The 20,382-nt window shown below is 47.1% G+C and overlaps 1 protein-coding gene across 1 annotated transcript in view; it reads right to left on the minus strand.

Annotated features, from left to right (window-relative positions):
• Positions 1–1,120, minus strand: part of RSPO4 (R-spondin 4) — a 34,846-nt gene extending 33,726 nt beyond the window's left edge. The window contains exon 1 of the mRNA XM_044927777.2: positions 878–1,120. Coding sequence (XP_044783712.2) covers positions 878–956 — 79 coding nt within the window. The 5' untranslated portion in view covers positions 957–1,120. The remainder of the gene's footprint in view (positions 1–877) is intronic.
• Between the last annotated feature and the right edge of the window lie 19,262 nt (positions 1,121–20,382).

The raw sequence follows: 20,382 nt of genomic DNA on the forward strand, positions 1-20,382 counted from the left end.
CGTGCGTGGAAAACCCTGGGCACAGAGGCTGGCATTTGGCCCTCAACTCTCAGACTGCCAACTGGACGGAGGTCAAAGGGCTGACGGCTCAGGTGTGGGACTCGCTTACCCACCTCGGTCTGCAGGGACAACCTCAAACTTACCTCCTGGGACATTCTGACTCCCGCAGGGAGGGAACATGGCATAGAGTCCCAAGGTGAGAGTGCAAGGGGCCCCCGACTTTGTGCCTCTGGTACATTTATAATCTGAACCTTGGTTCATCCTCTTAGTGGCCCTAGGAGGTCAAGATGGAAAAACTGAGGCTCTTGGAGGGTGTAGATGTCTTCCAGGTTATCCCAGAATAAATGTTGTCAAACTCCAGTCTCCCTGAGCTCACGCAGCTCAGGCCCTCACCCAGGGGGAACCTACCAAAAACTACTGCCTTCTGAGAAATCATGCAGAGATTCAGGGTCTATACTGGGGCTGAAACTGGGGCATTGGGACTCCCAGCTCAGGGCTCTTTACCTCACCTCCTGGCTCCATACTGATGCTTGGGATGATTTCTGAGCCACTAACTCTGTCCCCTAGTCCCTTCCACCCCTAGCCTGTGTCACCTGAAGCTTCTTGTCTCTGCAAAAGTCACTTTCCTCCCTCCCAGCAATACTATTATTACAGGGAGTGGGCAGCCTGCCAGCTCTTTCCCTCCCTAGAGACCCTTCTTGGTCCAGCTTGCCCCACAGTATCCTGGGGCCTCAGTCTCCCCATCTGTAGAGTGGGGTTGACAGCAGTCTGGAAGAGCTAACGGTTTGGGGAGCTGGGCACCAGACAGATGCCCCCAGAGCCACCCCTCGACTATCCTGCTGCACTGCCCGGCCATCCTGCCGGCTGCCCCTCATACCTTGCTTCTTCCTTCGGTTCAGGGGGAGCATGTCCACGGCGTGGGCGACAAGCAGCAAGAGGCAGAGTGGCGCCCGCATCTGGGCAGCCTGGTCCAGGCGGGCGTGCGGGCGCCCTGGGAGAACCGACGACCCAGTGGCTACCCTGCGGCGGCGGTGCGGCGGGGCGCGGGGGCTGATCCCGGCGCATCCGCGGGCGCGGGGTCAGTCCCGCCGCCAGGCACCCGCCGTCCGCCCAGGGCCCGGCCTCCAGGTCGAGTGAGGGCGTCGGCAGAGCCCAGACGCGGCGGGCTGGGAGGAGCTGGCGCTTCGGGGGCGGCGCGTTAACTCGCTAGGGGCGGGCGCGCGGTGGGGGCGGAGGGGGTCGCCAGGCCAGGGGCCGAGAGGTCGGTCTGTCGGGCTGTGAGCGCTCTGGCGTCGTTCCTGCGCTGCCCCGTGGCGGACACAAGTATGGTCCCCCACGCCACACACACAGGTACAGACGCTCAGACGCCAGGTGACCCTGTCCTGCTCTCAGCCTCTCCCTCCACCCCACTCTCTGCCTCCGATTTTCTTTTTCTTCTTTTCTCCTAAGCCTCAAAGTGACCAGCACCTCATAAATTCTCCAGGGAAGGGGCCCGGGGCCTGGACTGTGTTTCCTCCAACCTTATCTACAGGTTGGGAGCAGCTGGCCCAATTTTAACTCTTTCAGGCTGAAATTCCTCCTTCTTCCCAACAAAGGGTACATTTCTGCCTCCCGCCACCCTGCCCACTGAAAACTGTAACAGTAATTAATAATACTGCCTGTCACTTTTGAGGCCTATGTGCTTGGCGTTGTTCTAAGCACTTTATACAGAATACAGTCTTCAAAACGACCCAGTGAGATTCTGTTCTGATTAACTCCACTTTACCGGCGAGGAAAGGGAAGCTCAGAGAGGCTGAGTGACTTACCTAAGATCACACAGCAGGTCACTGGTCTGTCGGGGTCCAGTGTCTGTACCCTTTTAGCTACTACTTGGGGAACTTACCCTCGACAGTCTGTTGCTGAAACATTGTTCTTCCTTTTACCTGTGTGTGTAATTTGATTAAAAACAAAAAGGTAAATGCTCACATCTCCTTCTCCAGCCCCTTATTTTCATCCTTAGTGAGATCCCCAGTGCACTGAGGACATTTGAGGGCGTGCCAGGGGAAGGGAAACAGTGAGGCCGCTCTGCCCTGGCCGGTCTTCTTCCATGCTAAGTCGCTTTGGAGAAGGAAATGGCAACCCACTCCAGTGTTCTTGCCTGGAGAATCCCAGGGACGGGGGAGCCTGGTGGGCTGCCGTCTGTGGGGTCGCACCGAGTCGGACACGACTTAAGCGAGGGCGTGTCAGGGGAAGGGAAACACAGAGAGCGAGGCCGCTCTGCCCTGGCGGGTCTTCTTCCATAGGGTTCCACGAACACCAACAAACAAACTCATAGGGGTCTGGGTAGAATGTCAGAGCCATCCCTCCCAGTGGTGCTATATTCTACAGATGGGCCACCGAGGCCTAGGGATGGGTGGTGCCTAGGCCAGGAAGCCCAGAAAATCTAGGGCAGAGGTGGGATGGCATCAATGTGTCCCAGCATGTTCCCCATCCACCAAGCCTAACAAGTCCTCTTGTTCTCACCTCTTTGATATCCGCCTTCCCCTCTACCCCTCCTTTCACCCCTTTCATCCCAAAGATCTCAACTCCTTTCAGTATTTCACAGATGTCTCCAAGTCTCTCACACCTCTGAGCCTTTCATGAGTGATCTCTTCATGGAATGTTGGCCTACATTCCATTCCCCTTCCCCGCTGAATAATTCAGGACCCATCCTGAATATACCCTTCATCCAGGAAGCCTTCCCTGAATCTCGGGCCAGTCCAGGGCCTCCTCTGGGCTTCCACAATCTCTCTGTCACAGCTTGGATTACATGAGATAGTAACTATAAATGTGTCTGTCCCTTCCTCTGAATTGTTAACTCTTTAAGGCCAGAGATGAGGTCATATCTGGATGCCAGAACCCGGCTCACGCTGGGCACAGAGGAGGTATGCAACTTGTTTGTAGAGTGAATGAATGAATGAGTTCTCCAGATTCAAGAGTCTCTCAGCTTATACATGGAATTTGGGTATGCAGAGAAATAAGGTGACCCTAGAAGATCAACCATTAGGAAACTGGAGAGTCAGCCCCTACCCATCCAGGTTGCTCAGTGGTATAGAATCCACCTGCAATGCAGGAGACCCGGGTTCAATTCCTGGGTCTGGAAGATCCCCTGGAGAAGGAAATGGCAACCCACTCCAGTATTCTTGCCTGGAAAATCCCATGGACAGAGGATCCTAGTGGACTGTAGTCCATGGGGTTGCTAAGAGTAGGACACGACTGAATTACTGAGCATGTACACACTGCCTGGAAAATTCCTGATATCCTCAGGGCCTGTCTCCACTCTAGGTTACCTCCTCTAAGGGGGCCCTCTCTGACTACTCCAGACAAAATAGGATGCCTGTGCCCTTTGTCTCTTGGTCCTGTTTTAATGCCTGTAGTACCAAGCACTACCAGGCCTGTTCATGTTTGAAATTTGCTTGTTTGTGAGTTCCATGAGGGCAGGAATCTTTATTTTATCCTTGCACTGGACACATAAACTGCTAAATAAATATCTGTGAAATGAATAAAAGAATGAAAAAAAATGAATGAGTGAGTGCCCACTCATCCCTTAATTTATTGTGGGACCTCAAGTACCTCCTATTCTCTCTCTTGGCCTTAGTTTCCCCATTCATTCAGTGGCACAGATGAGATTTTGTGTTCTCTTCCGATCCTTTCAGAATTGGTATTTCTAGGGTTCTAAGAGCCAGAATTCAGGTCCCCACCCAACCTAGAGCTGCTCAAAGGGTCTTGGGTTCTCTGTAACTGTAGTGGGGAGGGAGCCTGGGAATTCCAGTCTGCCATCCAGCCGCCCTCTCCGCATAGGGAAGACATCAGGGTCAGTGGTGCTGATGGCAGAATAGGAGGTGTACATACCAGGAGCCGTCAGTTAAGGAACTACTGGACGCTGTCACAAGTAAATGAAGCTGGATATAATGGCTGCACCGCATTATGCTCAGAGTGTGTATTCCTGATCAGCAAGTCCTCCTTTGCAGGATAGCCAGGACCTCAGTTCCTTCCAGCTTGTGCTATGCTGTCTTTGTTGTCGCTGTTTAATTGCTAAATTGTGTCTGACTTTTTTACGACCCCATGGACTATGCCTCCTGCATTACAGGAGGATTCTTTACCACTGAGCCACTACGTGGCTTAAAGCTCACTGTGGAAGGGGCAGGGCATGGAGGACCACCTACGGGAAGTAAAGAGCGTGTCCTTCCGTGTCTCATTGGTCAGAACTCAGTCATGTACCCCATATACCTGCAAAGGTGGCTGGGAAATAACAGTCTAGCCATGCCATGTGCTAAGGAGGAAAAGCAAACGTTTGGCGAACCTCTGGCCAGTTTGCCCCATTGGGCCACGCTCACCCCAGTGATGTGGTGGCTCCTGTCTGTGTCACTTCCAGCCCCTGTGAGCTCTTCTTCCTAAGCAGCCAGAGGACCTGGCTCTTCTTCCAGGTGCAGCCCAAACTCCTCTTCAGAGCAGCAAGGGCTGCTGGATGGCTCCTGCTTGAGTGACTTACTGTCCTGGTTGGCCAGGGATTGAAGAGATTCCTGGGATGCAATTTTATCTCCTGTACAGTTTCCTGTAACCATCACCACATCTAAATACCTAACAGGACCATCACAACACTCCCTTACTCATGCTGTTCTTTAGGGCTGCACCCACTCCCTCCCCAACACCCTAATCTTTAACAAACCACTAATCTGTTCTCCGTTTCTATAATTATGTTGTTACACTTATGTTATATAATGGAATCGTGCGGTATGTGTCTTTTTGAGACTGGCTTTCTTCACTTAGTATAATTTCCTTGAGATTTATCAAGGTTATTGCATGTGTTAATAGCTGTTTTTTACTGTTGAGCAGTATTCCATGATATGGATGTTTTATATATTTTGCTTAGCCATTCATCCATCTAAAGACATTTGAATAATTTCCAGTTTTGGGTTAATAAGTATAAAGCTACTATGGACATTTGTGTACAAGTTTCTGCCTATCTTCTTTGGCAAATGTCTATGAATGTCAGACATATTTGCCCATTTTAATTAGATTTTCTTAATTGTTGGATTTTAAGAATTCTTTATACTATATGTTATTTGCTAACATTTTCTTCTAATCCGCAGTTGGTCCTTTCATCCTCTTGCCAGCATCTTTCATAGAGCCAAGGTTTTACTTTTGATGAGGGTCACATGATCAGTTTTTTCCTCTTTTTTTTTCCCTAAAAGTCTTACAGTAGTGGTTTGCTTATTTATTTATTATTTTTGGTTGCACTGGGTCTTTGTTGCTGTGTGCAGCTTTCTCTAGTTGCAGCAAGCCAGGATTATTCTTCATTGCAGTGGCTTCTCTTGCTGCAGAGCACAGGCACTAGGAGCATGGGCTTCGGTAGTTGCAGCTCACAGGTTAAGCTGCTCTGAGGCCTGTGCGATCTTCCCAGACCAGAAATCAAACCCGTGTCCCCTGCATTGGCAGGCGGATTCTTAAGCACTTTACCCCCAGGGAAGTCCCAGGTGTACATTTTATGGATCACGCTTTTGGTGTCAAATCTAAGAACATTTGCTGGTCCCAGGTCTCAAATATTTCCTCTTCTTTTTCTTCTAGATGTCATATTGTTTTACATTTAAGTCCATAATGCATTTTAAATTAATTTTTGTATAAAGGGTGAGGTTTAAGTCAGGGTTCATTTTTTGCCTATGGATGTCCAATTGATATGCTGAAAAGACTGCATTGCCTCCATTGAACTGCTTTTGCTCTTCTGTCAAAAAGTAATTGTGTATATTTATATGAATATATTTCTAGGTTATCTATTTTATTTCACAAACTATGTGTTGTTTTGTCTGCCAATACCAAGATTATGGTAGCTTCATAAGAAATCTGAAGTTGGGTAGACTGATCCTACCCATTTTATTCTTTCTCAGAGTTGTTTGAGCTATTCTAGTTCCTACGCCTTTCAATATAAATGTTATAATAATTTTGTCTATGTCTGCAAAAAATCTTGTTGCATTTGATCAGAATTACATTAAACTTGTAGATCTATTTGGGGAAAATTTATATCTTAACTATGTTGAGTCTTCCAATCCGTGAATATGTGTCTCTCCATTTTTTAAGATCCTCTTCGATTTTTAAAAAAAATCAGTGTTTGGGATCATTTTCAGTATACACACACACATACACACACACGTGTGTTTTATTAGATTTACACCTAAGTATTTCTTTTCTTTTCTAAAAAAGCAATTGTATTTTTAGTTTTGCTGCCCATTTGTTCATTCCTAACCTATAGAAATGCATCTGGTTTTTAAAAAATTGCAATTTGACTGATTTGCAATATTGTGTTAGTTTCTAAGGTACACCAAAGTGATTTGGTTTTCTTATACATATATTCTTCATCTTGTTCTTTTTTTATTCTAGGTTATTATATGGCGGGCTTCCCAGGTGGCGTTAGTGGTAAAGAACCCACCTGCCAATTCAACAGACCTAAGAGACATGGGTTTGATCCCTGGGTCAGGAAGATGCCCTGCAGAAGGGCATGGCAACCCACTCCTGTATTCTTGCCTGGAGAACCTCATGGATAGAGGGGCCTGGCAGGCTATAGTCTGTAGGGTCGCAAAGAGTCAAACACAACTGAAGCGACTTAGCACACATGCACACACACATAAGATATTGAATATAGTTCCCTGTGCTGTATAGTAGGACACTGTTATTTATTTTATTTTTAAGACTTTTTTTTTTTTTTTTTTTTTTTTGCTGTGCCATAATGCTTTTGGGATCTTAGTTCCCCGACCAGGGATTGAACCCAGGCATGTGGTAGTGAAAACAGAGTCCTAACCACTGGACGGCCAGGGAATTCCCCTATTTTATATATTGTAGTTTATATCTGCTAATCCCAAACTCCTAATTTATCCCACACACTCCCTCCTTTCCCCTTTGGTAACCAAAGTTTGTTTTCTATGTCTGTGAGTCTCTTTCTGTTCTGTAAATAAGTTCATTTTGTATTATAGTTTAGATTTCACAGTAAGTGGTATCATATGATATTTGTCTTTTTCTATTTGACTTACTTCACTTAGTATGATTGTAGTTCCATTTATGTTGCTGAAAATAGCATTATTTCATTCTTTTTTGTGATTGAGTAGTATTCCATTGTGTATATATACATGAATGTTGAATCAGCCTTTCCACCCTGGAATAAACTCTGCTTAGCCACGGTGTATGATCTGTGTGTGTGTGTGTGCGTGTGCACACGTGCACGCTCAGTTACTCAGTCGCAGTTGACTCTTTGCACCCCTGTGGACTGTGGCCTGCCAGGCTCCTCTGTCCATGGGATCCTCCAGGCAGGAATACTGGAGTGGGTTGCCATTTCCTCCTCCAGGGGATCTTCCCAACCCAGGGATCCAACTTATGTCTCCTAGCGTCTCCTGTATTTGCAGGCAGATTCTTTAGCACTGAGCCACCTGGGAAACCCATATGATTCTTTTTATATATTGCTAAAATCTACTTGACAATGTTTTATTAAGGATCACTGCTTCTGCATTCATGAAGGCTGTTGATCCCTGCATTTTTGTCTGAGTTTGTCTGATTTTGGTAGTAGGATAACACTAGCGCCAGTAGCACCAGAAGAGCAGAGCAGACCAGACTAGAGTTGCAAGCTCCGGAAACCAAATGGTCATTGCAGCTACTGCCCCCAAAGTAGGTGAGAACCTATATGTACACCTAAACAGTGAAACTGCCTACTAAAATTAAAGACTTAAAATAGGCCTAGGTATAATATAACAGCCCAGATTTCTAGGATATGTAGAAAATTAACTGTCATACCAGAAACCAGAAAACCATAATTTGAATGAGAAAAGACAATTAACCAATGCTAATACCTGATGATTCAGATATTGGAATTATCTGATAAGGATTTTAAAGCAGCCATAAAAAAATGCTTTGAGAAGAAATCATACGTTCTTTTGAAAAAATGAAAATGGAAGATCTCAACAAAGAAATAGAAGGTAACTAAAAAGAACCAGAAAGAAATTTATAAAACTGAAAAAATATTTGAAACAAAAACATTGCTAATAGAATCAATAACAGAGTGGAGATGCCCAATGATGGACAAATACCCCAGCTCCCTCCTTCAGCAAGTGGGGGAGCCTGAGACATGGTCTACGCTGTCTCCCAGAACTCCCCAGCAGGGTTGAGTTCCTGTTGTGCCCAGTGGTAGTTGTCTTAATGATCCATGGATTGCCTTTAGGTCCTGTTTCACTCATTCTCAGCCCTGTGTTTCCCAAGATCAATTCCCAAGAAAAGTTCTTGAACTCCAGTCTGTGTCTCAAGATCTCCTCAGCAACCCAAACCAATACAGTATCTTACTAATTCTTCTGACCACTCTTGAGGTGTGCAGGTAAAAGCAATGCCTATTTCAGAGTAAATCTTCACTAATAATTTCCATTATCTATACCAGTTTCATCATCTATAAAAGAGAGTTGGGCTTCCCTGGTGGCTCATTACGATAAAGAATCTGCCTGCGATGCAGGAGACATGGGATTGATCCCTGGGTTGGAAAGATCCCCTGGAGAAGGAAATGGCAACCCATTCCAGTATTCTTGCCTGGAGAATTCCAGGGACAGAGGAGCCTGGTGGCCTAAAGTCCATGGGGTCACAAAGAGTCGGACACGACTGAGCAACTAACACACAAAAGAGAGGCACCCCAGCTTCTTCCACTGAACTTTGTCTTGTTTTCTTAAATCACAACCTCTGCAACAACCCCTGTCTTTCTTCTTTACTTGGGCTATTTTTTCCCAGGGGAAGGCTAGCAGCCTTGGCCCTGGGATGCTCAGGCAAACAAAGGCACTGTTTTAAGCCAGCACTGCCCCCCACCTCACCAACCCCAGTGGAATCACAGCCTCCATGGTAGGTTGGGGTTATTGTTTTTAATACCAGTGTGAAATAAATTGAAAAATTACCCATAAAATACAGGTTTTCAACAGCTGGCCTGAAATTTCTTTCCATAAACAAACAAGTTTAAAGAGATGCCTTAATGCCACCCACCAACTCCTCCCCCAGTCTTTTATGTCCCCCTGTGGGAGTGGGGTCTGCTGAAAGTCTCGCCTCCCGGGCACAGGCAGGCTGCTGGGGGCCACGGGTCATCCCTAGGCCCTTTGCTAACCTGCATCTCTTACCCTAGTCTGTCTGTTCCATGAGGAACCTCTCAGACTCATCCCCCTCCCCCAGTTCCCATACTGAGCATAGACTTGGAAGCCAAACTATCTAGGTTTGAAACAGAGATTTCATAAATATTTTTAAGCAAATTACTTATCTCTGCTTCTGTTTGCTCCACTGAAAACAGGGATCATGTTAGTACCTACTTCATAGGGTTGTTTGAGGATTAGAATAAATGTATATGAAGCTCTTAGAACAGTGCCTGGCACGAGGCCACTCGGTGTAGCTGTTAGCTATTATTAGTTTTACAGGCAGAAGAGAAAGTAGGATAGAAGATGGAGCAGGAGGCTTAGTGACATTTAGATTTTCCACAGTGAGCCTTGTTTGGGGTTTCCTCTGGGGTGTTTATGTAAACATCTGCCCAGTGCCCTGCAGTTTGCAAAGCTTGCTGACATCTGCTCTTTCATCCCGCCTGACATTTAACTGCAGAAGAATACAGGGCACGGGTTATGATTAGCCCAGCTTACAAAAAGGAAACTGAGGCCTAGTAGGTGAACAGACTCCCCCCCCGAGTCTCAGAAAGTTGTAGACACCTATTTGGTGGTTCGAGGACCCAAGATGAATCCTGATCCTGGGTGTAACACTCTACCTCGATTCTCATCATAGACTGAGCCTTGGTCCTTCATCACACACTGATTCTTGACCCTGATCTTAGACTGAATCATAATCCTGGTCCCATATGGGGCTTCGACCCCATTCTTGATCATGGACTGAGTCCCAGTCTAAGCTGTCATCTTGGGATCAGTTGGAACCTCGAATATTGTTTCACAGTAGATGCTGACTTCAGGCTCTGATGGAACCCTGATCCTATGACAGACTGAATCCTGGTCCTTCTTATAGCCCGAGAGTCATACTCCTAGCCCCATACTGACATATGATCCTGGTTTCATCCTGAGCCTCCACTCTGGCCCCAGTCAGAGCCCTCAGTGGCATCTCTAACCTGGGACACTACTTCTAGCCTCTTTCTGCATCTACTCTCTGAATCCCAATTTCCCCTCTTCCCCAGGATTTAGTCCATTGCCTGGAAGACAATGAGAAAGAAAACTGCTCTCAGCACCCTTTGGAGAAGACCCAGGCATGAGAGCAGGATTTACAACCTCTTACAGGAGGCAACACCCTCATCTCCTTACCTGTGTTTGAAAACCCCCCTAATCCCACCCAGAGCCAGCCTCGAAGACCCAAGTCCTCCTGACGCCAGAACTCTGAGGAGTTCTATTGTTTGGGTGGCTTTCAGTTCTGATTATTTAATACAGTAGTTCATGGTTTTACACTCACAGCCCTGGTCCGCTGGGATAGGGGTTTTCTTGCTTTTGCGGTTAAAGTTGTAACACTTTTTCAAACAAAGGGAAAAATTTTTAAACAACAGTGAAAATATTTCTAAAACATGTTCACTATCAAGTTGATCTCTCAGGAATTGACTGGGGGAGAGAAGGGAAGGACAGAGAGAAGTTTTGCACAGTTGTGGGAGGCAGGTCTCTGGTGGGCTGGGGCAGATGTGCAGGGACCAGCCTTGGCTCTGGGGAGATAGGGGGGAACTGAGTGCAGAAAAGTGGAGGAAAAAGTCAAGGTTCATACCTCTGAACCTTCCCACTCTAGAAATTGAGCCTCTTACTTGCTATGCACCCTTAACTGTGAGCCTCACTTTTTGTCTGTGAAATGGACACAATACATCTGCCCAAGGAAGACTCTGGAGATCAAATGACGACTGCAGAGTACCCAGCTCAAGTCCTGACTTGAGTGGGGGTGGGTGCAAATTATAGCAGTTGCTATCATTGTTATTATTTATACATATTTATATATAAAAATATGTATATATATAACAATATAAAAATATATTTTTTGTCAGCTGAGAGGCAGTAGAGCTTGGTGGTAAATGGAGGCCAGCATCAGACCACCTGGGTTCAAGTCCTGGTTCTATTACTTATTTATTACTTGACCTTCTGATGGCTCAGCAGGTAAAGACTCCACCTGCAATGCAGGAGTCACAGGAGACACAAGTTCAACCCCTAGGTCAGGAAGAGCCCCTGGAGTAGGAAATGGCAACCCACTCCAGTATTCTTGCTTGGGAAATCCCATGGACAGATGAGCCTGACGGGCTATAGTCCATGGGGTTGCAGAGTCAGACATGACTGAGCATGCACGCATGATATGTGACCTTGGGCAATTTGTGGAACCCTTCTGTGCCTTAGTTTCCTCATCTGTAAAATGGGAATGGTAATCAAGTTATTGTGAGGGTTAAAATGAGTTAAGGCATGCAAAGCACTTAGAACTTGCCTGGCACATTGTAAGTGCCTAATACGTGTTGTTGTTTAGTCACCAAGTCAGGTGAGCATTTCAGGCAGTGGAAACAGCAGATGCAAAGGCTCAGAGGTGGGAATGAACTTGGGCTCAAAGTAGTGAAGGGAGGTAGAGTGGCTGGGGTGGAGGGAGCAGGGGGTGGTGTGTGGGAAGTGGGGCAGAGCAGAAGCACTGGTGGTAGGCTTGGGACATGCACAGCCTTGTCGGGGTGTATTCCCAGGGAGATGGGAGGGATGGGTGGTGGTGGGGATAAGGAAGCAGGAGCTGCCACCTTTGAGGAGGACTGGGGAGGGACAAGATCAGACACTAGCATTAGAAAAGCTAGAGTTCTGGGTCCTTCCACTCTCTCCCCTTAATTCTCACAACAACCCATTTCACAGATGGGGAAGTGGAGGCCCCAGAGAGTCACACAGAGGGAACACAGATCTGGCTGCCGCTAGCTCCAGAGCTCTGGCTCCCTGATCTCCCCCTTGTCTTCTCTGGCATCCGACTCCCAGCCCTAAGGATCCTCAGGACCCATAGCCTCCCGCAGCCCACACAGTCCTCAACCACCTTCTTCCTAGCCAGCTCAGCCAAAATTGGGCTGAGGAAAAAGTAACAGGCATCAACCCTCCAGTTATCTTCAGTCCCCTTAATCCCAGCCCTTACCTGGGGGCCTCCCTAGTCTCTCTCCAATTCCTTGTAACTTCGGACCAGTTCAGTTCCTGGGAATTCTTGGTAAAGATATCCACAGTCCCAAGTCTCCCGCTCCTGCCATTTCTCCGGCTCCATCAGTGGGTGCCCTGCCCATACCATTTGGTGTTCACCATTTAGATACTTGCTGGCCAGACCTTGGGGCTCTGACCACCCACCAGGCAGGCTGGGAGAGTTACCACCCTGGGAGATGGTAGATAAGCCTCAGCTTCCTTGCCCCTTGGGTGGGATGACCCTTGTCTCCAGACTTCCCAGTAGGGATGGAAACCAGGTTGCTCACTTGCTTTCTGGGGTCTGCTCCCAAGTAACCCATTTGCACTTGAACTCTCAATGGCACCCCACTCCAGTACTTTTGCCTGGAAAGTCCCATGGACAGAGGAGCCTGGTGGGCTGCAGTCCATGGTGTCACTAGAGTCAGACACGACTGAGTGACTTCACTTTCACTTTTCACTTTCATGCATTGGAGAAGGAAATGGCAACCCACTCCAGTGTTCTTGCCTGGAGAATCCCAGGGATGGGGAAGCCTGGTGGGCTGCCGTCTATGGGGTCGCACAGAATTGGACACGACTGAAGCGACTTAGCAGCAGCAGCAGCAGCAGCAGCAGCAAGATAATCACCATGGCTAGTCAGTTTTACCTGTGAAATAGCTCTCAAACCCAGATCCTTCTCTCCATCACCTCTGTGACTGCCCACCTAGTCCAAGTGCCCAGCACTTCCTGCCTGTATGCATGGGAAGGCCTCCCAGGTTGTCTTCCAGTTTTGCCTCTGCCTCTGACCCCCAAAAGCCAAAGGGATCTGATATAAAGGAAACCAGGTCATCTCCTTCTCTGCTTAACACTTGCCTGCAGGGCCCACAGGATGTGGTCCTGCTGACCTCTTCTCACCTCTCCCCCGGGCCACACTGGTTGCCTTCCTGCTCTTCAGACACACCCCCTCACAACGGTCTTGGAGCCTTTTCTCTTGCTGTTCCCTCTGCCTGGAACACTCCCCAGATCTCCCACGCTGAGCTCTTTCTGGTCCTCCTGTTCTCAGCTTGAATGTCACCTTCTCGGGGAGGCGTTCCTTGATCACGTAATCAAGGAGTCCCGATTCTCCATCGCCATGCTCCGTCCCTTTAGCCTGCTTCATTCCCTTTAAGCCTTTTCCCACCATCTGAGTTGGCCATGTGGATTTGCTCTCTTGCTGACTCTGACTATGCTCCCAAAGCAGGGACCTTGTCTGCACACAATGGGCTTCTTGCCCCAGGCCCTCGGCTGGCTTCTGAGTCTAGCTATGAGTTTGGTGATGTCCCCGCTCTCTTGGAGTTGATAATCTGATTGGACAGGGGCTGGGAGTGGCAGACAGATGATGCACCAACTGTGGAAAACGCCACAAAGGAAAAGGACTGGGAGAGAGAGAGTAGCCAGCTGGGGGAGCAGTAGTGGTTTAGCCGCTCAGTTGTGTCCGATTCTTTGCGACCCCATGGACTGTAGCCCACCAGGCTCCTCTGTCCATTGGATTCTCCAGGCAAGAATACTGGAGTGGGTTGCCATTTCCTTCTCCAGGGGCTCTTCCTGACCCAGGGATCGAACCCAGGTCTCCTGCGTTACAGGCAGATTCTTAGGGGTAATATTCTCTAAGAGAAAGGGAGATTGGATATGGGGTCCTTGTCTCAGGTACCAGCAGGAAGCTTACCAGCCCACATTTGGGTGTTTTCTGCATCCCTGGTTCTTGGTTCTTCTTTGTGTGAGGAGGAGGGAAATATGGCTGCTCATGGTCCTGAACTAGCCAGAATTCCTACCCCTGGGTCCCACCGGCTTTGCTGGCTTCCTTCTTCTCTTGGTCCAGCTGGCCAGCTCTGCCTCCCCACCCTCCTCCACCTGCCTCCAGTCTCTGGTCTCTGTCCTGTCCACCCCACTTTGCTCCCATCTTCACTTCACTTCTCTCTGTCATCATGAAACATCTCAGAAGTTTTGCCCATCTGTGTGGTGGCTGCTTTCTCACCCTCTTCTCTCTCCATCCTCGCTGAAGGTTTGGCTTCCACTCTTCCTCTGTACTCAGCGGATCTGGTCACTTTTTGTCAGGAGATCCACTTTTTTCTAGGACTCTGCAGCTGGTATGGGTGGGGGCTTCTGGCTCAGAGTCTCCCAGGAGGTTGCTGTCCAGATATCAGCTGGGGCCGCCCACACCTGAAGGTTTCGCTGCAACCAGAGGGTCTGCCCCCAAGGTGGCTCACTCACATGGCCAGCAAGCTGGTGCTGGCGCTTGACTGGGGATCTTGGTTCCTCTCCATGTGGGCCCCTCCACAGGGCTGCTTAAGTCTCCTCGCTACATGGCAGCTCATTTCCCCAGTGAAGGAGTCCATACTAAGCACTTTACACACAATCTCTTTTAATCCTCACAACATCCATGCTGCTGCTGCTGCTGCTAAGTCGCTTCAGTCGTGTCTGACTCTGTGCGACCCCATAGACTGCAGCCCACCAGGCTCCACCGTCCATGCGATTCTCCAGACAAGAACACTGGAGTGGGTTGCCATTTCCTTCTCCAATGCATGAAAGTGAAAAGTGAAAGTGAAGTCACTCAGTCGTGTCTGACTCTAGTGACACCATGGACTGCAGCCCACCAGGCTCCTCCGTCCATGGGACTTTCCAGGCAAGAGTACTAGAGTGGGGTGCCATTACCTTCTCTGTACAACATCCATAAGGGCCCCAAATAATGATTATATACATTTCTCAGATGAAGAAACCAGAGTTCAGAGAGAAGAAGTAACTTACCCAAGTCAAGGGCACAGCTAGGATTCAACTTCAGGTTCTCTCTGGTTCCAAAGCCCTACTCCTTACTACTGGGCTGCCTCTCTGAATCATCACAAAGTTCCAGCAAATAATCTGTGGCTGGGAATCACTTTGATTTGATTTGATTTAAATCTCCTCTTACTGGTAGCCTGGTCCCACTCACTCCATTGTGGGTGCCGCCCTTTTTTAGACCCTTTATCAATGAGTCACTGGTGTTACCCATTCTTCCTTCCCAATATTCTCGCCATCCCCTTCTTCTTTTTTCCAGCCCTACACTTTCAGTCTTATCTTGGGCCATCTGGTCTTCTACCTGGAGACAAAGTCAGAAGAGGCAATACTTTCTGCTGACATTCTTTGATCTTACCCACCCAGTCTACACTCAGCTCTCCTCTACCCATCCTCTTAGAAGACAGAGATGCAAAGGATGACCCCATAAGGCAGAATTCATTTTGCATATTTTGCAGATATGGAAATAGAGGATCAGCTAAGGTAACATAAGGAGTGGGGAGAGGACTGGAACAAAAACACAGGCTTGTCTTATTTCAAACCCTATGCTCTTTCCACTCTACCCACTGACCCATCAACTCATCCACCCACCCTCCTATCCTCTCATCCATCCATTGACCCATCCACCTATCAATCAGTCAACCCATCTTCCCATCTACAAACCTATAATTACCCATCTTTTTACACTTCCATTCTCTCATCCATCCATCTGTCCATCTATCCATCCATCCTCCCATGCTCCAATCCACCTATCCACCCATTTATTTGATAGTTACTGAGAAGTTACTACCATCCATCAATCACTATTCTAAGGACTGAAGTTGGCTTTGAGCTAGACAAAGTCCTGCCCTCTTGGAGTTCACATTTTGGTTGTGGGAGGCAGACAACAAATAAATACACTCTGCATGTGAGGCTTAAGTGCCTCAAAGAAAAGTAAAGAGGAGAGGAATGTTGAGAGCAACTAAGACAAGTTGATGGGTTAAGGAAGTCCTCTCTGACAAGGTGTCACTTAAGCAGAAGTCCGAAGGAAGTGAGGAAGCAAATCTTTGTGACAACTGCAGAGAAGAGTATTCCAGGTAGAAGGAACAGCCATGCAAAGGCCTTGAGGTGGAAATGGGCTTCATGGGCCTGAGAATCAGCAGGGAGGCTGGTGTGGATGAAGCAAAATGAGGGAAGGAGAGATGGAAGAGGAAGAGACCGGTTAGGCTAGATGTCCTCCACCCTTGTTGGTCACTGTGAAAACAGTTTCCCACACTATCTGAAAGTAGAGCATTCCTATGAAAACTTTTGTAAGCCAAAATGGAGTAGGATGAAAAAACAATTGCCTTAGGATACATGATGCTGAAGCTGAAGCTCCAATACTTTGGCCACCTCATGCAAAGAGCTGACTCATTGGAAAAGACCCTGATGCTGGAAAAGATTGAGGTCAGGAGGAAAAGGGGTCAACAGAGGATGACATGGTTCAATGGTATCACCAACTCAATGGACATGAGTTTGAGCAAACTCCAGGAGATAGTGAAGGATAAGGAAGCCTCGCATACTCACAAAGAATCGGACACGAGAGCAACTGAACAACAAACAACATCTTGCTGATGGATATGCACAGTATAAACTGAGATAAAGCACAGATGCTCACAGACACAGTTCAAAGCTATGGTGGTTTGATACTGAGATGCTGAGTGTAGTTCTGGGGGGATGGAGCTGGGTGCGGCCCCTCTCGCTGCCCAGGCAGTGTGCTGCCTTGATAAGGACTTGCTGCAAAACAAACGCTGAGTGCTATTTTGTCTTCACTTTTTTTTTTTTTTTTTGTACAAGTGAAAATCCTCTTTGGATTTATTTTGGTTAGTGTAAACAGGTACTAAAGTAGATGTTTCATAAAAGCAGAGTGATCTAAAGTGAACTTTCATAAAGTGGGGGATGCCTATAAATGAATTCTGTTTCCATTGAGTTAGCCAACAGGGTCGCTCCAATAATAGATTGATTCCTCATCTGCCAGGGAAGGGGCCACAGAGCTGTGGGCATCAATACTTCCTGATCTCTCTTTTCAACCAACCAGCCCAGTGCCTTTCACAACTGCCACTGGAGCTGGCGCCAGAGACAGGTGCCTAGGAGGCTGAGTCCTGTGCCTCAGTTTCCACAGGAGATGAGCCTGTCCTTCACTGGGTGAGGAAGGAGAGGGGCTAATCATTCCTGAACACTATTAACATCTCTCAACCTATTTCATCTTCACCACTTTCCAAAGTTGGTGTCATTGAATCCATCTTATAGAAGAGGAAATTGAGGCTCTGAGAGGTCATGAGCTTGCTTCAGGTCACATGGCCAGGAGATGGCACCAAATTCACCCATATTTCTACTTTTTCAACTCTACTCAATTAAATCTTTCAAAAACTTAGCTTGAGTTCCTACTGGGTGCTGGACTCAGCATGAGAGACACTTGTAGCCTTATGGCCAATTTTGAAGGCCAACTTCCTAGTCACCTGGCACAACCCACCATTCTCTTGATGGGAAACAAGAGACCCTCTGAAGGTACATCCTGCAGGTCACACAGCTTAGAGAGGAGGAGGCTGGGAGAATAATAGCTTATTTTATTACACCTCTGAATGGTCAGAAAGGGAAAGGACCCATATTTTCCTCCACAACTTTAGTAACTTGACTTGGAGCTTGACAACAGATGTGTTCCCAGACTGTTGCTATAAACCAAACCAATTTTCTCTACCGATTGTCATTGTGTTTGGGTGCATAGAGCCTAGGAAATAGTTGTGCCTATTCTGAGGTAATAATTCCATCAAATAAGCACATCTGATAAAAGGGGGAATTTATTCATCAACAGATTTCTTAACTGATCAATCAATTGATTTCTATGTCCCTATTGTACAAAGGGTTTGAGGCAGCTTAGGAAGAAAGTAAAGGGTGAAAACTGGTCATCTTCTGTGATTCTTACATTCTGCTCATCAAGGAATATAAAAAAAAAAAAATCCAGCTGCTACATAGCTGGGGAACAAATTCTTGGTATGGAAGTAATTCTGCTAAGGCCAGCGTCCTCAGAGTACATTCCAAATGCTTTTCCTATTTTCAAATTTAATTAGGAGACGTTTCTGTAGTGTGAGTCATCTTTTAATAATGGGGGGGTGTTTATTAGGGAGTGGGTGGGAAGGGGACAGGACAGTTGGACAATTCAAATCTGAGCTCCCTGGGTGTGTGATCTTGGGTGAGCCACTTCACTCTCTGAGCACCAGCTCCTTTGTCTGTAAATTAAGATTTAGGTAGCAGAGAATTGGGGAATGCTAGCTCATACGGGCATCCCTGGTAGCTCAGCTGGTAAAGCATCTGCCTGCGATGCAGGAGACCCTGGTTTGATTCCTGGGGCAGGAAGATTCCCTGGAGATGGGATAAGCTACCCACTCCACTTTTGATGGGCTTCCCTGGTGGCTCAGATGGTAAAGAATCCACCTGCAGTGCAGGAGACCTGGGTTCAATCCATGGATTGAGAAGATCCCCTGAAGGAGAGCATGGAAACCCACTCCAGTATTCTTGCCTGGAGAATCCCCGTGGACAGAGGTGCTTGGCTACTGTCCATGGGGTCACAAAGAGTTGGACACGACTGAGTGACTAAGCACAGCACAAACTAGATTATACATATGAAAAAACTTCCAGCATTGTCTTCTTTTCCCATTCCTCTTCTCACTTAGTCTACTAATCAGTCTTGGGGACCATGGGAGGAATGTTGTTTTCTTCCTCCAGCATGAACTACAGCCTTCCAGAGACCATTCAGCTGCTCCTCTGAAATGGCATTTCAGATCAAGTCAGATGTACCTTCTTACACTGGCACGTCTTTATCTCTCCACACAGAGCCAAGCACATAGCTGTAAAAATGTCTTTGGATAGGGTGGGAAGTTCATTCACAAGAGGGAAAAATCTCCTGGGTTGGGAAGGAGCCCTAGAATATAAGTGCTAAGATTTGGTTAAAGGGTAAGAAGAGGGCATCTGGGAGTTACAAACTGCAAAAGCCAGAGTATGGAGGCAGGACTGAGCTGAACAATGCTGTTGTTGAAGGTGATGGTGGTAGATTATAGTCAAAGAGAGGGAGAGAGCACAAGAGCTGGAAGGGAAAATATGAGCTTCCATGAAAGAAAAGGGATTCACTGGCTGATTCGTTTTGGGGATGAGCATCTCTTCCCCCCTGCTGGAGAGATCTCTGCTTCTCTGGGACAACAGGCATTGGTCAGTGCAGGGTTTGCCCATCGTGCTTTCTTACTCCCTTTCCTCTGTCTCTTGGGAACTCTTTTCCAATTCTGGGAGTCTGGATGGAGGTGTCAGTCAAGATGCCTGTCATTCTGGCTACAAGAGGAGGGCTTTCTAGTTAGACTAGAACTGGAGCCATTTGGAATCTTTTCTTTCTGTTGGGGCTACAGAGAGGATCTCCCTCTTCAGGCTATTGCAGTGTAGTCTTGGGGATGTTGTTTCATTATTTATACCACATGGAGCAAAGCTTGTCTGAAGCAGAAAAAAATGATGCTACCCAATAGAGATACAGAGAGAAGCAAAGCTAAGTGTAGGGGGAGGGCTGCCAGTATTGGCCATGTGTCTGCATCTCACCATACCCACAGCCCACTGGACGTGACCTTTCTGGGATTGCTACATTCCCTTTGTTCAACAAGATTTCTGAAATAGGGAACTAAAATACTTCTGATTGATACAGTTGGCAAATCGAGACAGACCTCCTCTTTAGAAATAGCCAGAGCAGGAATGGAATGCAGTAGACATGGAGAGGCTGAGTGAAGGTCTAAGATGTTCTGCTGACTCACTGCAGCCCTTGCTCAAGTCACTGCCCCTCTCTGGGCCTCAGATTCATCATTGGTGGTGAAATGAACAGGAAATAACATCATTTATTTATGCCTCATCTTGTTGTGATTATATTTTAAGGCAGCTTACAAATATTAAGAGATTGAGCCAAAGCAAGAACGACACCCAGTTGTGAATGTGACTGGTGATGGAAGTAAAGTCTGATGCTGTAAAGAGCAATATTGCATAGGAACCTGGAATGTTAGGTACATGAATCAAGGCAAATTGGAAGTGGTCAAACAGGAGATGGCAAGAGTAAACATCAACATTTTAGGAAGTAGTGAACTAAAATGGACTGGAATGGGTGAATTTAACTTAGATGATCATTATAGCTACTACTGTGGGCAAGAATGCCTTAAAAGAAATGGAATAGACCTCATAGTCAACAAAAGAGTCTGAAATGCAGTAGTTGGGTACAATCTCAAAAATGAAAGAATGATCTCTGTTCATTGCCAAGGCAAACCATTCAATATCACAGTAATCCAACCCTATGCCCCAACCAGTAATGCTGAAAAAGCTGAAGTTGAACAGTTCTATAAAGACATACAAGACCTTCAGAACTAACACCTAAAAAAGATGTCCTTTT

Source organism: Bubalus bubalis, chromosome 14 (genome assembly GCF_019923935.1).
Source record: "Bubalus bubalis isolate 160015118507 breed Murrah chromosome 14, NDDB_SH_1, whole genome shotgun sequence".
Taxonomy (NCBI): domain Eukaryota; kingdom Metazoa; phylum Chordata; class Mammalia; order Artiodactyla; family Bovidae; genus Bubalus; species Bubalus bubalis.